The 20,049-nt window shown below is 45.1% G+C and overlaps 1 protein-coding gene across 2 annotated transcripts in view; it reads left to right on the top strand.

The window, feature by feature from the left end:
• TP63 (tumor protein p63) overlaps positions 1–20,049 on the top strand; it is a 69,944-nt gene that overhangs the window by 11,559 nt on the left and 38,336 nt on the right. For both annotated transcript variants that reach the window (XM_009584555.1, XM_009584556.1), the window contains exon 2: positions 7,749–8,003. In XM_009584555.1, coding sequence (XP_009582850.1) covers positions 7,749–8,003 — 255 coding nt within the window. The remainder of the gene's footprint in view (positions 1–7,748; positions 8,004–20,049) is intronic.

Below are 20,049 nucleotides of genomic sequence, written 5' to 3'. Positions count from 1 at the left end.
CCTGCTTTGGGCTGTGCTTGTTTTAAAAGGCACCCTGCTTCTGGCTGAAAAATACTTCTTGCTGAGTTAAAGTAAATGAATTAACCAAGGGGCAAAACCTCAAAGTTTAGCTAAAAAGGAAAACAATTACAGCTGGGGGGAACAACACGACTCCAAAGCTTACAGCATTTCTGGGTGGACAGAAACTTGCCCTCATGTAGCTTTTCACGAATCGGTCTTGTTCTCCAAGCCTACAAATACCTGCATATGTGGACTTTTACTTGGACAAGAAGTTCTGCTGAGTTCAACAGAACTGTGTCTGAGTGGAAACACATGGGCTGCAGCCTTACTGGGTATGGCTCTTAAAATTATGCTGCTTGTGTAGATGTGGCATGACATGCAGACCAGAATAGCTAATCCCAGTGAAAATCAGCCAGACTTTCCTCCCTCCCCCCAGTATACAAACCATAGTGTTTTTCAAGTGTGATGGTGTGTGTTTGCAAATTACTGACACGCACTGATTTCTCCTGTTTAGCATAGGTGGTGTGTTGTCTGCTAAGCTGGCCACGGCCAAAGGGCTGATTGGCAGCTGCTGAAGGGAAGGGATGCTGCGTTAAGTAGGCAGAGCAGGCAATTTTTTAAGCTTGCATATCTGAACTTTAGCGTGATTTCAGTTGGTCACTTGTGGTTGGGTTTTTTGAGTTTTTTGGTTTGTTTCAGGTTTGTATCGTCTTTTTTTTCTTTTTTTTTTTTTTCTTTTTTTCTTTCTTTCTTTTTTTCTTTCCAGCTGGGTGAAATGAAAGACTCTGTTTTCTTTAGGTTGTGCTTTATGTGTTTAGGTGCTGTTGGAAGCTGTCCAGGTGACCTGCTGGGGTTATCTTAATACTTCACATGAAACACCTATACAGGACTAGATATATATAGTCCAAGATGGTAGTATATATAAACACACTTTTTTTTTACAGGAGACTTGCCTTCTTTGGAAGGAGAATTTTTTTTTTTTTCCTTTACTATACTGGAATTTAATTTCTTAGAATTGCCATGGTCATGCTTATTGCATAGCCCAATAGATCCCAGATAGATCCCCTTCTAAATAATACAAGAGACAGTATGGAGAAATACTTGTGCTCCCTACTTACAGGTGGGATTGAGCTGAGGGGATATTAAACGTTTGGTTATGCTGCAGTGGGTCTAATAGCCAGGACAGGAGTTACTGACTCCAGGGCCTCTTCTAGCCCAACACACTCCATCATGCTGGGAACCTGTAATGCTACTGGGATGTGAAATAATCTCCTCTTTTCCTGGAAAAAGCAATGACCCAACAGTAAGATTACTCAAAGCAGATTGATTTGTTATGCTGCTAAAAGCCATGACACATGGTAATTAGAGCTTAGGAACTATAGTGTCTGGGAACCTATCTTGGTAATTGTTGATATCTTTGGTTGAACCAAAGTTATTTGCTCCCTCGCTCTTCACATTGAGTATATGGTGCACATTATCATTTTATCTGTGGGCTTCCGAGCGTTTGATGTATTTAGCTGCACAATAGCTCTGGGGAAAACCTCTTCAAAATAGACCTACAGGATTTGTTTCCATTTTAGAAATAGAGCTGGGGGGAGTGCAGAGGCTGTGAGACCTGCCGCCGGCTCTCCGCGGGGATCTGGGCCTGAGCTGGTGTTGAAATGACTGTATACGTCTTCCCCCCATGGCTTGGAGGGGACCAGAGTGATGTCCAAACTGAGCTTGTTCCTTCTGAAAGGAGCACAGTCTAGGTGTACGTGAGCTGGGTGGAAAGTCTGACGCATAAAGAAGTTTTTCAGTCTCTCTTTTTTTCGATGAGAAAAGAGGCTAGAGATGCAAACCAAATCACATCTTTCATTGCGATGAGTGAGTTAGATATCTCTTTCAGCTTCAGCCCTGATCTTAGCTGAGGGGCATGGGTGGAGCCCTTTATTTCTTGGCACTTCTTTGTAATGGCACAAGCAGTGCGCCTACATCGGGTATTGTACCAGCTGCCTTCTGAGCAACTGGCAAAGCTGCGCAGTTTTGCAGTCAGCGATATCTTGATTAATAATTATGATAGAAGCACTTCTGTTGAGCTTAAGTGCTTTATTTCCACCTACGAAAAATCCTTTGCTAGGAAGGTTTGGAAAAACTAGGTTGATTTAAATCTTTCTTGATACATTTGAGGTGTCTGTCTTCTGATTTGGATAGGCATTGAGCGCTCTGGAAGACATCTATCCTGCTGCCCTTAAGAGAGCTGTTCTCCAACAGGAATCTGAATCTCTACGTGGTCCAGCACTGAAATATCACTGTAAACTAGTTTCTACTAGTCCTGCAACTGTTAGCCCCGGTGCATCAGTTGCGGTGCAGTTAAGAACAAAGCACAGAATTAGCAAAGTGCCTTGCAAAATCTTATTGCTAACAGCCATGGTAGCTTACTGTATTAGTTTCATCATCTCATATCTTTGGAGAATAAGCACCAGTGGTGGTGTTTTGCAAAGATTTTTGAGTAGCTGGACAATGCTCTTTAGCCACATAGATCCAGTGGTAAAAATTAAAATTTTGTTGCTATGTGTGCACGATGTAGGTGCATGTGTTCTTTTGAAGATATGGAGAAGGGTTTTGATAGGGGTAGAGGCATCTAGGTGTTCTACACCTGAAGATGGTAACTTTTCCTTTATTTTCGTAAGTGGAGAAACTCTCAAAACTTTCTCTGAAATGTTGATAACTGGGTAGTTAATAGCTGGAGGTGTGTATTTTAGGGGATTTTTGGTGTGGAAGTCCCCTTGAGAACTTTTCTTCACTTGCGTTACTTCCCTTGTGCCTTCATACTGGGGGTCTCTTTGCAGATCTATCTCATAACTTTATCAATTAACATGATGGGCTTAAAAGCGTGCTGTGGCCAAAGAACCAGGGGTGGATTCTTGCTGCAGGGCAGGGTAAGAAGGGCCCCAGTTTGGGTGGGTAGGGGAATCTTCCCCAGCACATCAGCTCTGCCCTCTGCGGTGGAGCATTTGCATTGCCCTCTTGTGGCAGGTGCCCTGGAGCCGCTGGGGTCAGGAGGCTTTCTGCCTTACGTTGTCCATGGCGTTCCTTAGGCTCTGACAGCAGAACTGTGATTAAACAATTCTGTAGTTTTCAGTCTGGTTTTTAATTCAGCAGCCTCTCCAGTGAAACCGTGGCTTTCCTAATCTAAAAGCGTGAGTTAGCATGAAAACTTGAAAGTGAAGCTGACGGGATGTAGGAAGCGAAACCGATAGTTCAAGATACATTGTTGAAATGATGTTCCAAAATATGTAGTGTAAGATCTAATTGTAGCTCTCTAATTATTTGCAGTTAAACTCGCCTGAAGGTTTTTGTAATGCCTCAGTGATATTAATAGTTTCAGAAACTTGACGGAGGCAACAAAATAGAGAACAAAAACACTGAAAATTAGATAACCCGTTCTTTCAGCTTTGCATGCATTTTTCTTCTTTCCACCAAATAACATTCTCCTTCTGCCAGTAATCGGTGGTGGGATTAGATCCTGCAGTTGTTTAAAACAACCCTGCAGCAAAGCACGAGCACGTGCTAAAATCTGGGCTACCAACCTAGCAAGAATTAATTTCTGAATTAAATGCTGTCATCTTTCTTTCTGTAAATGGTGAAGGGAGGCTGTGTGTGTGCAAACACACGCCCTGCAGACCCCTCCTGGAGGGCGATGCCTTGCAGACGTGCCTGCAGCCCCTTACTCTTTGTTCTCACCATCCACAGCGTGGCTGGGACGAAGGGGGGTTTTATTGTGGCTGCGGCGGGTGAATTCCTGCGTGCGCCGTCCCCGGGCCTGCTGCCCCTCTAATTGTTGTGTTGTCAGAAGGCGTGTGCCTCCGAAAGCTTTATCTGATTCCTCCAAAAGCCTTGCAAGCAATTCAGATGTTGACCCCTTGAGCGCAAACAACTCTCTGCCTGCCTTGGGGCATAGCTTCGAGACGAGGTTTAGTGCTCGTGTGTCTGTGTGTGTGAGTGTCTCTGTGTGTGTGTGAGTGTCTCTGTGTGTGTGTGAGTGTCTCTGTGTGTGTGTGAGTGTCTCTGTGTGTGTGTGTGTGCGTGTACGCGCGCAAACCTCACGGCTGGGTTTGTCACCGGGGATGGAGCACCTGCCTGGGGAGGGGAGCAAGGGGCCAGGGAAGGTGAAAGGCTGGTGGGACTCGGAGGGGGAGAAGGGGAGTCCAACAGCTGCTTGTGTCAGCGCGGGGATAAGTGCAAGGAGATTAATAGTTATTTAAAGAGCAAATGGGGACATGGCATTTGGCTGTGGCATGCGAGTGTTTAAATGTGGTGGAATGGCTGCTCCACTGGTAACATTTAGACAGATGGTCCCTGGACTGAAAGGAATGAAAAGGATCTTTGATTCTCTTAAGGATAACTTAAATTTAATTTTTTTTAAATTGACTTCTAAGCAGCACCTTCAGCGTTTCCAGACTGTGCTGTCTTGTTAACGCCAACTGCCCGTTTGGCCATCTTTCTCCATCATCTTAAGCAGCCTGGGATTAGAGGGAATAGTTTTTAAGTGAAAGCTGAAACACTATTGTTTTGCTGTCTGTACGTCTGAGTTGGTTTAGGAGACTGTTTTCATCACAGCTGTCTTTTCATCATTCTGCTGGTTAGGGAGTGTGTCTGATGCTAATCTCCATGAGAAATTAAACAACTGAGTGATACTTCTACATTTTTGAGAAGTCCTCAGGTCCTATTAGGGTATTCTGGGGCAGGAGGGCAGGGAGGTTTGTTTTTTGATTAAATACAAAATTATTGAGCAGGAAAAAGACTGTTCCTTGTGCAGTACACCAGCATTCTGGCTCTTTCCATACAGAATTAGCCTCAAGGGAAAACATGTACCAAACGTCCGTTAAACTGGTCTTAGTTGGCTGAATAGCCTGCAGGAGGTGAGACATAACTGTCATCTGCGTTGCCAAAGTTGCCATCTCCTTTTGGAGGAGAAGAACCAGTCTGGATCACTTTCTCCTATGCCAACTATTTAGCATGCTTTGAGTCCAATCGCAGATACTTGCTTGCCCATCTAACAGGGGTGCTGGGCATCTGTAACATCCCTGTTGTTATAGATGGGGAAACTGAGGCAGGGAGGGCAAATGACTAACCTGAGGCAACACAGAGAGTCACTGGTTCACCCAGGATTAGGACTCAATATGTAATTGCTTTTGTTACTCTGCTGCCTGAAGGCCTCAGACAAAACAGAGGCCCATTAAGTGGAGCGCTTTTTACATAGCGAGGAGCAATCCTTGCCCTGCAGACCTTGCTGCTGAAGTAGGCTGAGGGTGGAGGGGGAGGCGAGGTGTCTTGCCCAAGGACACAGTGTGTCGCTGGCAGAGCAAGGGAGGGAACCAGCTCTCCCTTCTCCGTGCAGACCATCCCAGCTCCTAAAATGAAGTTCTCTGTGCCGTTCCCCAACAGACCTTCTCCTTCCCACCACGCCTCGTATTAGCAAGCTGGTCCATCTCTGGAAAGTCTGATGTGCCTTGCTGAAGACCCAACAGCACCAGGCTCACCTTGGCTTTTAATTAAAACCCCATAAAATATCAGCCTCTTCCAGTGAAAAAGAGACAGAAACCTAAGGAAGAGCTCTATTTGGTGGCTCAAATTTCTCTACCTCCTCCTCTTCTGGAAGGACACCTGAGAGCACGAAGTGTTTGGGTGTAGGGAGGGTACTTCATCCTTGCAAAGGGACCAGCCTGTTTTCCTCCATGGCTGAAATGACTGGAGAAACTGGGTTGGCTTGTCCAAGGTCCCTGGGAAGCTCGGCAGGTAGCTTGTGCCATTCCCTTTCAGGTCCTTGGAAGAGTGATGATGTGCTTGAAGCTTCATTAGGGCTGGTGGGATTCGCAGTATCACGCAAGCTTTTTGTTATGGGTCTTGCTGTTGGTGCTCTGATTCGGGGAGCCTTTACTGCTTGGCTAGTAATACAGAGTTGTCTCTGGAAAAGGAGCAACTGTTGGAAAGAAGAGGGAAGTCTGGAGCAAACTGGCTGAAATACTGAGAGATACATGAGCTTGCTGGCTCTGGATGGGATTGAAAGACGTAGGATGTGGAGGGGCATGAGGTTCTTGGACCCTTGAACAAAGGGAAGAGCCTGAGTCCCTTCTGCCATGTCAGCTGCTAACTGCAGAACCAGGTGTATCTATTGCTGCATATTCCTGGGTGATCCCAAAGCTGTCAGGGTGGGTACCACAAACCTTTTGGATGCTGCTCTCCCTAAGCTGGGCACAAACAATGCCCTGCGGACACACACAAGGATGAGACTACGTGCACCTGGCTGAACCCCATGTACCACTCACCTGCTGCCCTGTCTCTGTGGCCAATGCTGGGTCCTTTGGAGGAATAAAATATTGGGGCGGTTGTGTAACTCTCTCTCCCCAGAGTACTTTCCCAGCTTCCAACTGCTTGTGCTTCAGAATTTTGAAAACAGATATGCTGCCTTGATGGATTTTTCTGCAGCAGAAATTGTTTGATGCCTTTTTGAACCTACGTAGGCTTTTAGTATCTGCAGCATTTTGTGGCAGAAAATCCATGTTTATATGTGGACTTTATGAAGAACCACTCTGTGTGTGTTTAAACCAAAATCCTGCTCAAGATGGTTTTTTGTCCCCTAACTCCTCTATTAAGAAAGCATGAATATTCATTTCCTATTTGCTTTTTTCTGTATTGTTTAGGAATTTATCCACTTCTGTCTTACTGTGTTCCACCTCTCTCCTTATTGTCTCTTTTCCAGGCTGAAAAGTTGTCTTCTGCCGCTGCATTACAGGAAGGTGTTGAAAGAGTTTGCTCATTCTTGTCATCTTTCTCTGAAATTTGTTCCCCCATCTTTTTGAGATGGGGGACCAGGGCTGCACATAAAATTTAGGGCATTAGACATGTGATTTTCTGCTAACCTCTCCCTGATCTAACCTCTACCTTTCTGTACTCCGTTGTCTAGCCTTCGTTTTTGATGTCTTCAGTTGTTTCATATGTCATTTGTACCTGAAGGCTACTTTTGGGGCTCAGTCACGTCTGCTCATTTAGGTGCTACACACTGTGTAACTGCTGCTGCTTAAGTATGTGGGGAAACCTTCATGCTGCGAGCTACCGTGCTGTGAGCTACCATGCTGCTTGACGAGACCTTTAATTCCTCTCTACTACTGTCTGGGACCGGTCACTGGGAATTGAGTGCATGGTGCAACCTGGTTAAGTGCTATAAACCTTTTCTTCAGTGAGTCACTACTTCAGTGCAGAGTTAGAGTTCCTAAATGTCACTGTGCATAGCAGGATCGGATCCACAAAAGGAGGATCAGTCTTTGTGTAGAGCATGAGACCATGAGAGACGATGCAGCCTTGTACAAGCTAGAGCCAATTGCACTGTAATGAACCTGGTGATTTTTATCAGGTTATAGCAGGCTCTTCAAAAGGGTCTCGGTCTGAGTGTTGCTAGACATAGGGAGCCTGTCTCCTCGTGATGGCTTGCTGCCCTGTGAATCACCTTCTTGTTAACGGCAAGCTCTTTTCCCAGCTCGGCTGTTGATCTACTGTGTGGCTGTGAAAAGCTTTACTTCTTTCTGTTTCAGTCACTGATGTAAAATGGGGTATATCCTTTGCAAATCTCCGTCCTCTTAGTGTGACATATGTTCGATGGTGCTGAGATCATGCTGTGCATCCTCCATCGTGAAGGCCATGCCATGGCTAGCCAGTCTGTGCTAATGTTGCTTCTGTAACACTTCTGTGCATCTCTTTGCCTCTAGCCACAGTACACGAACCTGGGGCTCCTGAACAGCATGGACCAGCAGATCCAGAATGGCTCTTCCTCCACCAGCCCCTACAACACGGAGCACGCGCAGAACAGCGTCACGGCCCCTTCACCTTATGCCCAGCCCAGCTCAACTTTTGACGCCCTCTCGCCCTCCCCAGCCATCCCTTCCAACACAGACTACCCAGGACCTCACAGCTTCGATGTATCATTTCAACAGTCCAGCACAGCAAAGTCAGCAACGTGGACGGTAAGGATGCAGCATCGCTTTGCTCCTTCTCTGGCTTCGGTCCTGATGCTACTAGTGACGTTATTTGTATGATACATACCCAGCTTGTGCAAGAACAGTGTGACCCGTGTCCTCTTCAGTGCGTGACATATCACACAGAAGGGAGAGATTTATCTTGGCGGCACTGGGAGGGTGTGGTGGGAATTTAACCCCCAATAATATCACTAAATTCCAGGTGAACAAAATGCCTTGCAAAAAGACAGTCACCTAAAGACCGTATGTGATGAAACAGTGACTCCGCATTTGGGTCTAGCAGGTGTGTGCTGGAGTAAAACATGGGGTGGGTATAAGCATGGCTTCAGCTCTTCCCTTTGCTTTCTTCAGCTTCCATGAGTTTGCGTAAGGTTTGGCATGCGGGGCTGTGCCAGCAGGATGGAGGTGGTGCTCCCTGCTCCGACCCATGGAGTGTGGGGCTTTCTCTTCCTCCATGTCCTTCCCCTCTTGCAGCTGGTTTGGGAACCCCAGTGTCACCAGCTCGGGTCAGCCCTGTGGTATTTGGGGGGGGTTTGGGGGGTTTTTTGTTTGGTGTTGTTTTTTTTTTTTTTTTTTAAGCTTAACACTGTTCTTGCTGTCAGAATAGTCCCTTTCTTATTAAAAAAAATGTATGGACCTTGAAACTTGAAGCCCAGCTCTTGATTTTTGGGGGAGCTGGTGTGATTATTCAAGCTCTAGGAACTTTGTAGCCCAGGACACAGCACTGCTGGAGCTGTATGTCCTGTTGTGGTTTAGGGCTCTAGAGTAGAGACGTTTGCAGTGGAGAATATTGCTGTCTTAAAGATGTTCAATACTTGCCTTCCTCACCTTCAGGCACTTGGAGTAGGTGCAGTGAGTAATGCCCTACCTCATGCTACCTGAATAAAAACAGGGACTCAATTTTTTTAACTTTTTTTTTTTTTAAAGAAAAAAAGATACACTTTTTACCAAAAGCTAAGAGCATTAAAATTGTGTGGGGCTTTTTCTTTTTTAATCTGAGAAACTACTTTGATCTCAAATTTAAATAAAATCTAGCAGGAATTGCAACTAACAAACAAACTCCCAGCCACTGCTGCCAGCAAAGCAGCAGAGCCCATATGCTCCACTCTGGAAAAAGATACCAGATAACAGTAAATCACTGTAAGTTTGCATCCTTTATAGTTTGAAAGCCTTTTCCATTAAAATTTGTCTAAAACTGGTTACAATAACTTTGTTCAGGAATTTGTGTTTCATGGGGTTAAAATGTGATAGGTCTGCTCAAGATCACATATTTCATTTGTTTATGCATAAAAGGTGAAGGATTTTTAAGTGAGGTTGAAATTGTACCTTTTCCTTATCTGCATTGGGAGTGATGCCCTGCTGTAGTTCATGCTTGTTGTCATGTCCAGGTTTCTTCACTTACACTACACACACTATTAATTTTCACTTCCCTTTAAGTAAGGAAATCGACAGTCAGTTCTACTTTCCATTTCTCAGAGCAAGAAAATGCTGCCCTTGGATTTTTGCAGACTGCTCTGGAGAGGGTCCTTTGAAGGAGATATGAAAAAACGCTCTCTTTTGATACGTATGGTACAAAGAATTATCTAACGCAGCTGCAGGGAACCAGAGTGTTTGATGCTGTCCTTTCAACTACGAAAAGTGGTCTTTTGAAATGAGGTTTGAACGTATGTAGTAGGCTGTTCCAGCAGAGCTGAAGACGTGCGAGCTTAAAGTTAAGCAAGCACTCGAGATGTTTCACTGTAGTGATAGTGGCTTTCTGGGGTGGAAGTGGAGGCTGAGTTTTAATGTAGATCTGAGTAGTAGTCAAAGATCAGATTACATGCTGGCTTTAAAAAGAAATAAATAAAATTGCTCCTTGGTGACTACAGTTGCCAAACGTGTGCAGCCTGGGGGCAGGCACGTTTTGCTTCCCCTCCTTTTCTTTTGCCCTGATGTGGACTGTGCTATCAACAGATGAAGATGTGCTCCCTGTACTTCTTGCAGTCTGTCTAGGGATAAGTCCGTCTATTTTACTAAAGGAACAGGGTCCCAAACAGGTCTCTGATCAGGGAGGAGCAAGCACGGTCCAGGTGCCCCTGTGCTGAGCCAAGTGACCTAGATTTAGCTGCTCATGCAGGAGCTAGCAGTGTGCTGCGCGCTCACAGTGGATGATGACAGTCTTGCGGTGGTGGCTGGGGACCTTCAATCAATACGCCTTTCACAGCAGAGCATCTTTCCATCTTCGGAGCTCTGCCCTTCTGCTAATTAATCCACCAACTCGTTTCACATGGGCTCTTGAGCAGTTGGTAATATGCCTTCGACAGCTTTATCAGTGGGGTGGGTGGGGAAGGACGTGAAGGCTCTCTTTCCTGCTGCCTTCCTGAGAAATGTGGAAACATGCGTGAAATGTTGATGAAAGGAGGAGTGATTGCCCCATCCTCTCAGCAAGAGCAAGTTCTTGGAGTTGCTCATCCCCCCCCATGTGACTTCATATGCTTTGATTAATGCCTGTCGTCTTTTTTTTTTAATGATGGATTAGGAACTTACCCAACTGGAAGAGTTTCTTCCACTGCAGTGACCTATTAAAAGTTTAATTACTTGATGGCCCCACCCTTATTAAGAGTCCAAAACTTGAAAGCCTTGTTTCTTAGTTCTTTTTTTTTTCCCCTCTTGCTGTTCCCCAGGGCAACAGTATTAAATAAGGAAATCCATTGTATCGCACTTTCCCCTGTTTGGGAGAGGATGAGCCAGGCTGACCCACCTTGCCCTGCTGGGAAGGCTCGGTGGTGACTGGCAGGGGATCTGCTGCCCTGGCTGACAGCATGCTTCACTGGAGCTCCTCTGAGCTTCTAGGCTGAGTCATGTTAGACTAGGTCGTGGGAGCGAACGTTGTGGGCTTGGTAAGAGGACTGGGTTATTTCTCTAAAAAAGCAAGAGCGGCTTTCATGGAAGGATTAGAGACCTGTGAAGATGCTTCAGATTTCTTGGCCACTTTGTGCATTTAGCTCCCAATCTGTGTGCTTTGGAGGCAATAATCTGGAATCACGTGTAGATCCCGAGGTCACTTCTTTTGGAGGTGGGGGAAAGGAGAGAGGGTACTCACTGAGTACCTAAATGCTATGTCTCTGAAGACAGCTCTGGAATCATATCTTTTCCTAAAACTGTTTTTTTTTCCCTTCCCTTTCCCCTCCTCTCCCCCCACCTCCAAGTTCTGCAGACTTGTTCTATTGTCCTAGGACAGTGGGCACCCTTAGCCAAATCAGCAGTATTTGTATAGGATATGCTGGGAGGGAGATGAGTGTAACATCAGGATTGCTCTGCTCAGGTTTGTGATGGGCTCCTAATTAAAGGGGGAAAAAAGAAAAAAAACCTGGCCAAAAATCATAGAGAGAAACACTAGCTGCTGCTAGGTGAGAGGGTGATTTCATATGTATGAGCAGCTCACTTCAAAAATATTACAGATTTTCTCTCTGAAGTCTTTCATGACCTTAAGTAGGAATTCCAGTAAAACATGCTGTCTAATCAGGTTAGCTCTTCATTTGTATGCAATGATGAACTAATTAATGATGACAAATTGAGATTGGATTGCAGAGGACTTTGTAAGCATCCTTGATTATTTTTTTTTTAATTAATGACCTGAGAACACAAGTAAGAATATAAGCAGGTTAATCAGTCTTTTCAGAAGGAAAATCTTTAACAATTGAAACTCCACTGAAGTGTTTAAAAACAAAAGCCTTAGTAGTCTGAATTGAACAAAGTTTCTCACATGCATACTCATGGTACAATAAACCCTTCTTGAAAACCATGCTGTGAAGGAACAAGCAGATATCATTTTGTAATGCTGAGATAAAGAGTGGGTTGTTGAGATTGAGCGAGAAGCCCTATGAATTGGGTGAAGTAAGAACTTATCCAGAACTGTGCCATTTATTGTGGGATATTTCCTCCACGAGAATTCCCATATTCCCATGCCTTGCCATATCTCCTCCCATTTCTGCAGCAGAAGAAAACAAGGCATTTCAAAAGTGTGCCACCTCAGACTTTTTTCTTTGTGGAAGTAAGTTGTGTGCCGATCTTCCCCACCCACTCTGAGTGCAAATAAATAAATAAACAACTGCACTGGCTTTTCCCCCTAAAAAAAGATTTGGCAATCACCTGTCGCTAGCAGAACCTGTTACATGGGGAAGAACATGATTGCAGTAGGAAAGTAAAAATTAAAATTGTATGTCAAGGTAAGTAAAAGTTAACATTACTGCCAAACACAAGCTATCAAAAAATGAATCGGATCCACCCATCCCCATAAGCAAGATACCACCTTATAAGTCATAAGACTCTTTTTAAAAGACAAACAGGTTCTTCTTATTCTCCCCCAGGTTTTTGAGCCTTTAGGGTGCATCTACTAAATCTTTTAAAGCTTTTCTTGCTAGTCACGAGGGTTAAGGAAAAAGAAGGCAGAAATAGCTTTAAGTTTTTAAATGAAAACTGAAATTTATTTGCAAATTTTTGATTCTGCTGAAGACAGACACCCAGCCCTGCAAGACTTGCATAATTCAAGTGTTGGCAACATCTGAGTTTAGCAGTTTATTCTCATGCCCTGCAGTAGGTTGGAGCTGAGCTGGGTTGGTCCTTGCAGGGCTTTTGTTATGAAACACGAAGCTCTGCAAAGCTGCAATCTGTGTTCCAGTCAGGCTCACTGGTTCTCCTGTTCTCAGTAAACTCAGCTATACCTACAGCTATAAGAAAATGCTCAGATTTTGGACTCTTTCTGCTAGCAAAGCTGGATAACAGCCTGTGCAACATGCTTGAAAGCAAGTAAATGGATTGTGCTGGCTGGAGTTAATGGATTTGGAAAAGCTGCATTTTAAGGAAGGTGAAAGGAATGCACTTAAATTAGTCCACGCGAGCAATAACAGGTTTCTGTGGTTAAGAGTTACAGATTCCTTGGTTGGGCTATCTCAGTCTTCTTATTTAGGATTGATTCATTCCTTTTTCACTTTAAATATATTCCATGTCCTGAACCACCTGGTAAAATTGGGAATTTTTTTTCCCAATCTCTATAAAATGAATTAGAGGACCGTGCACAAGCATAGTGAAGCAGTGAGAGGGCAATTAGATGTGCACATCGCCTTGACTCAACAGTCCTTAATTACATGTTCAGTGTTCTCTTAAATAATCTCTTCAAATAGCGCATTGTTTCAATAACAGTGGTAATGTCCAGTATTGTCCTGGCTGCTGATTATCTCTCTGCATCACACATGAAAACTTTTTTTTTTAAAGGACGGTGACTCTCCCAATGAACATACATGTGGAGCCGTGCTAAGTGTTCATGTGAAATCCTAGCTTTGTTATTCCTTGGTGGTGTGTTGGTCAGTGCAATGTGAGCTTTCCAATTTTACCATTTAGTATTATTTCTAAAGCTGCGTGGAGAAGGGGAATGGAAGTGGTCTTGTTACAGGATTTTGAATTTCCCTGTTGTCAGAGGCTCCCAGTCCGCAATGATGTAGGCTTTAGCTGTTTGCACGGGGCAGCTGAGAAGGGTCCTTGTAAAAGACAGAGCCATTTGTGCAGAGGGTCTGCAGACCTCATCAAGCACGGAAATCTGTCACCTCCTGGCCACTCTGCTAAACCTTTCCTGCCTCTAAACGCAGGCTTTCTCTTCAGCCCAGCTGGTCACCCAGCAAAGTTAATTTTGCTGGTGATAACCCTCCTTGTTACAGCAGGAGTGAGGAAGGGAAACGATGCCTGTAATCCAAAGGGAGAGAAGCGATCCAGAAGGAGAAGGCACCGGAGAAGGAGATGGGGTAGCAGCCTTCAGATGCACACGCCGTAGGCTGCAAGAGCTGATGCAATGGTGTGAGCTAAGGGCTTGGCTCCCCACTGATCTCAGCGAAGCAGGAGCGCTTCCATATTTGGGCATTTGTCTCGGGTGAGAAGTGGCTAAGATTTGGCTTCCTCAAGTTCTCTGCAGCCATGCCTGCCTGAAGAGGCTGTTTCCAGCGCACGCTGCCTCTTGGCATGGAGCAGGCAGGGAGGCAGGGCGGGCGTTAGTAGCCACCATCGTTCTCGTGCACAGAGGTTGTGATCACGCTTTCCTGCTTGAAGACCTTGTCAAGTGTGTTTCCCTCTGTGTGATATTACTAAGGTTGTTGAGGCATATGTAACTTGTCCTAGGTCATCTACCTGGAAAGAGAGGAGCCGGGCTTGTTGTCTTTGAAGGAGGTGCCTTTCTCACGGCAGGGAGGTGTTTTCAAGCTAGCAAAGCTGGGAAGAACCAGTTCACCTGTGAGAACCAGCCAGGAGGGGCCTGCTGGCTTCTGTTTGGGTTTTTATGCTTGAGTAGAAGGAGATCTGAGTGCATTAGGTTCCCATTAGAATGTAATTGTGCTTTTTCCCCCTAACCTCTTCGTCATGTATATTTTGGTTTTAATAGCAGTTATCTTCTTCTGTTACTCCTTACAAGCAGCTCTACAGACCTGTGTAATGGTTTCCAGAAAATGTCCTGTGATGTGAGCTGTCTTGTTTTTTTCTTCTCCTTTTTGTATCCTTTATTGTTTTCTAAAGCCTACCAAGGCAGTATAGCCTCCCTATATAAACTGCTGTCATTGCAGTGAGGAGTTTTGCTATCTGCTCTCTATTGGACCAGCGCCCTCCGTGATGACAGAGCCGTGCTGTGGTGTAAGAGCACGCTGTAAGGGGCAGTCTGTACCCCACGCAGCTAGCAGTGCCCAGGAAGGATGAGAGCAGAAGTTATTTACTTTCTGATTATATGAAGTGGTGCCTTCGGCACTGGGACAGAAAATTTGGGTCCCCTGACTTGCAGTGGTGTGTGCTCGGTTCTTCCAAGAGCAGTTAGTGTTGGGCACCAGCACACCCAACCTGCTGAAAGAAAGCAGGCTTCAGGTGGTGTGAATGTCCTTCTCTTTCAACTAGGATTTAGCCTCTTGGTTGCTATGTTTGTGGCTGATTCTCTCCCAGTGTAACAGGAGACCAGTTAGAGCTACAGGTCTCCCAGGATCTGCAAGTGAAAAACGCTGAGACGTTAAAGTCAGACACACGAGGATGGAGAAAGTAGTCATGGGGAGGGGTTGTGTCCTCCACAGGGGCAGAAGATCCCTCTGCTGTTTTGCACAAGAAATTTCTAGTTGTACTAGCATCACACTTTTTTATTTTCTTTTTTTTTTTTTCCCTTCAGAAAATTTGTTTTAAGGTTTTAATTATTTTTGAAGAAAAATTCAGAGGGAGAGAATTAAGTGCAAGAAACTTTTTTGGTTCTTAATGAGAATTTTTTTTGCCTATGTGGAGAGGAAAAAGTGTTAATTAAACATAATTTTCATCAATGCAACTTGCACAAAAAAGCCCCACCTACTTTCATGAGAAAGGAATAAAGAGAATCATAATCCTGGATTAGGTATCTTTCACTACACGTATATAAAAACAACACCGTGTGAAAAGGGGGAAAATATATATGTATACACACACACACCAAACATACCAATGCGCCTCCAGCAGTATTACCAAAGGAATTAACTTTACAAGAAACAGCCACAGCCTGGAAAGAAGCCATTTTTCAAATAAAAGCTGAATGAGACTTGTGGTTTCTGAGAACTATGAGAAGGAAGGGTTAAAAAAACATTTACAGATAAGAATAGCTGATGTTGGGAGATGAGTGAACATCTTGAAGGAGGGGAGGGTCACTATTTAAATCACCTTTTTCTTTTTTTTTTTTTCCTCCTCTTAGTTAAAAATTGGCTTCTAGTAAGAACAACATGTAGGATTAATGTAGTACTTTAAATCTTCAAAGTGCTGCACAAACATTACTTCCCTAATCAGCAAACACCTTTGCTTGGTAGGCAAATAAGGAGCGTAGTCGCCATTTTAGAGAAGGGGAACCAAGGCGCCAGAAGTGCCAAAATTTCCAAACTAGTAGTTTTCTGGAGTGGGTTTTTTTGCCTATTTTTGTAATGCCTTTTTTTTTTTTTTGGGTAGTGTTCAGCATGGGGACTGCCTCTAATCTGGCTTGTAAAAGCTGCTGAGCTCTCTTGGACTTCACAAGTGCTAAGCATGCAAAGCAGCGCGGCAGAGCTCAAACGAGGCATCGGCAGAGTCGCCTCCTTACCTTTCCAGAGGTCACGGCAAGCTGGGCCAGAAGAGAGGCAGCCCACTCTGGGGCAAGGAGGGTTTCCTAAAAAGTTGCCAGTTTCCTCCATACCATTGACCTGTATAGCTTAAACTGTGTCAACTGAGCACTGTTAGAAGATATTTCAATCCCACAAAAAACTTTGTGCAAAAAAATATTTGCGTGACTTTAATAAGTTACTTTTGGGTAAAGGTTTTCAGGTAGGCTGGTGCAAGAGGTACTGCTCACCTTGCAGACAAAGACCGCCCTTGGAGATGATAATTTCTTTCCTTAGGTCAGCTGAAATATCACAGTTGTCATAGATATTATTTCCCTGCCAAGTTGGTACAGAACAAGCAGCAGTTCGGTGGTGTACTGCAGCAAGGATAATTTTGTGTGTGTTGCATTGGTGGTGTGCTGTACGCTGAGGGTTCAGCTCCAGTGCTTGGCAGACCATATGCTATGAAGAAATGTCCTACTTTGTTTAAAAAAGAGGTGTCCTGCGTAGGGATGGCTTTCTGTATGAAAGAGCATGAACTTTATTATGCAATGGAAATCTTTTCATGAGGTTTTGCTATGTGCAGGCGTGTCAGACTTGTTATTGTAAACACAATAGGATAGCTACCCAAATAAGAGCTTAGATCCTCTTGCAAATAGACCTGAGTATTGATACAAACTTTATCATTTCCAGTTGTTAAAGATAACACTTAAGCTTTGGAGCAAAACTCGGTGGAGCCACAGGAGGAGAGTGCTACTTATCACTCGTTTTTTCAGATGTATTCTATGGAAGTGTTTTTTTAAGGAGAGCAAAATATTACTTGCCTGATAAAAAGGAGTGTTTTATGATCTGCTGATACGTGTTAGCTGCTGAAATTCATCTAAATTCAGCTTTACAGAAAGCTGAAAACTGTGCTTGAGGAAACGCAGGAAAGCAGGACTTGAAGGCCGACCTGTCTTTCCTGAACGAATGAGATGGGACTTGGGTCTAAATTTTCTGGCTCTGTTGTTTTCTCCGTTAGCTGTGATGGCCATGCTGTCTCGCATCGCCCTCCCCTCTTCTTTCAGGAAGATGCTCCTGTTTTCAGGAGCGTCCTTGCAGAGGCCGTCACTCGGGGCTCTCCTCCCCGCCTGTTGTGTGCCCCGGTGTGCACCAGGCTTTCCTCCTGGGGAGAGAAGCCGTGCTGCTCGGAGATGTCCTGCTGGGGAGCAGCACCGACAAGCAGCGGATTTGACTCCGAGCCCAGCCTCAGAGCTGTCCTGCCCTGTGATTTAGATGTAATCTGGGTAACGTTGTGCAAGTCATTCCCTCTGCCTCCATTCACCCTCTTCTCCCTTTCCACACACTCACCCTCAAATCTGGGACTGTGTCACCATGATCCTGTGTTGTATAACACTTAGACCCCTGATGTGAAATGCCTGGGGGGGACAGCTGGGGACTGCTGCTTGCTGTGCATCCCGTATCACTAGCCTTAGTTTTCAGGCCTCTTCTTTTGACTTATTTACAGGACACTGAAATCTTTTTACAAACTAACTTTTGAAGGAACCAAAACATATCTCCAGGCTAAAGCTTGAAACTGCCCGAGTGCCGGTTGGGTTATTGCTTCCCCCGTTTGAGATCTTGAGCTTTACCGGTGTCAGGCCCACCAGGTGTAAAAATTACTGACGCAGAGGCTGTTTGAGGGCTATGGCATGAAGGAAAGCCTCTTCCTGTTATGTAGCCAGAGCACGATGCTGTACCAGCACTGCTACGCTAGCTGCGGTGCCGAGCCTCAGCAAACTTGCCCTGCCACTTGTCGGGGCTCATTAGCTCAACCGCATGAGCTGTGGCTGGGAGCTGACTTCCTCCTGACCTTGCAACGGGAGCAGAGTGAGCCCAGTTTGCCATCAAACCTGCACCTGGAGCTCCTTGGACCCCCCCCCACCCCCTTAAAATGCGGGGCTGGAAGGGATTCCCGTGGGGAAGGGACGGGAGCGGTGCCACTGGGCTCGGTGCCCAGGCTGGAGGGTGTTCTCGGGGCAGGCAGTACACCCGTTCTCTTTGCATTGAGCGTCAGCATCACCATGGGTGGGAGAGAAAAAGTCTTCCTGTGAGACGTTTCTCGGGTGGCCGAGCACTGTTCATTAATCAGCGAGGCGGTGGCTGGTTTTGCCATGAGTTCCTTGTCTCCTGCCTCTTCTGCTGCAAACTGCTTGTGTTACTCTTACTTAATCTTTTTTTTTTTTTTTGACCCATCCTCGGTGGGCTCTTTTAGGCATATGAGCAAAGGGGACTCCAACAAAAAACAGTCTGTGCATTTCTAGATATTCTACTAAAATCTTTTGCAGTACTGGCACCCATAAAGGAAGTAGAGGCCCCTAGGAAAAGCTTCAGAAGAGTCATCGTTAGTTCTGTAAGGTTTGACAAAGACAAAGCATGTGGACCGATTGCTTTACAATACAGTTTCTATAAGGAATTAATAAATTTGACCTTTATTTGTCATCCCCTTTGTGTGCTGACTTCTCTGATGAGTCATTTTTGCCTGTTTCCTTTGCCATGCCTCTCAAAAGGGCTACAGAAGTTGGAGTCTGTCTTTCTGGGTTTGTTTTTCAGCAGACTGATCCGTGCAAAATACAAATGGGGAGAACTGGGTTGCTCTGGTGCTGCTGGCATTCAGAGGGAGCGCTGCAGCATGGTCCCTGGCTGACGGGAAGAGCAGCTCCGTAGGCAAGCTGGGTTCCAGGTTGAATTTGCAGGGACACCACTGGAAGAAAACCATTTCCATGCTGCATGTCTGACGTTGCGAGTGCAAAAATGCTCTGATGCTGTTAGCCACCCTGCTGATCGCAGTCAGTTTAATGGGGCTATTTTGTTTCAATACACTGATATTCTGATTGGTGGTGTGCAGCTTATTTCAGGGAAGCTTCCTAAACATGGAACTCATGGGGTCTTTCTCCTAAGTGGGGTAGCTTAGTAACATTTGAAGAGCTGATAAAGCATGCGGCCAAGATGGACTCTGTTGGTTAGTGATTGGGAATGACTAACTTGTGACCACTTCCCTCTCCACCACACGGGTCTGAGCTGTTGCCAACCACCCCCTTGCCTCTGAAAGTCAAACTCCTTGGGTGCACCTTACCCTGGACCCCCCAGATCATGCCGCATCTGCAGTGTGACCCCAGCATAACCTGCTTGCTCGGGAAGTCAGCATTTCTCTGCTCCTGGGAGAAGCAGGGCTGAGCATGCAGGCAGGTGCTGACGGCCAGGGAGTGGTGCAGGATGGTCAGGTATTCCTGTGTGCTGGGGGCTCTCCGGCTCTGTGCAGCGTGCTGCCTTCAGCCTGCCTGGCATGGCTCAGCAAGGGTGTAACAGTTCACTCAGCTTTTTTTTTTAATTTTTATTTTTTTTTTTTTTTCCACTGGCCATACCAATCTGATTACACCTTCGAGGGATCATCTGCCCCTAAAGCTTAATTAAGGAGCTCTTGTCTGACTCGTCACTGACTCACCTGCCACTGTATGAGCTCATGTCTGACTTGTCCTAGGAAGATAGTGAAATATGTCAGGCTTCTCTGAAATATAGCAGGATTTTGTTTTATTGCACCCCTGACATTGCTGTTGGCTGCTGCAGAGGTGAACAGAAAGATGACTGCCCCAATTTGGTTACATTTATCTAAACTTAGTCGCTCGCCTCTTTGTGCCTTGAAAAACCAGATGGGGTTTTGCTTGCACAGCTGTAGGTATGTTAGAGTTAATAAAAAAAAAAAAAAAATTAAAAATTAAATAACCTTTGAGTTTTGGCTTCAGGCAAAGTAGGTGAAATGATGTGTTTTGGAGATGAATGCTCTTGCAGGAGGCAAGATGTAGCTTGCAGGAGAACATCTGCAACCAATCCATTCTGTATGAGATGGGGCCAAGACTTGTTTGTATCTTAGTACCTGTTCAAACATGTTGTAGCACAGCAAAAAG

Source organism: Fulmarus glacialis, unplaced genomic scaffold (assembly GCF_000690835.1).
Source record: "Fulmarus glacialis isolate BGI_N327 unplaced genomic scaffold, ASM69083v1 scaffold10309, whole genome shotgun sequence".
Taxonomy (NCBI): Eukaryota; Metazoa; Chordata; class Aves; order Procellariiformes; family Procellariidae; genus Fulmarus; species Fulmarus glacialis.
This window is presented reverse-complemented; position numbering and strand designations above follow the sequence as displayed.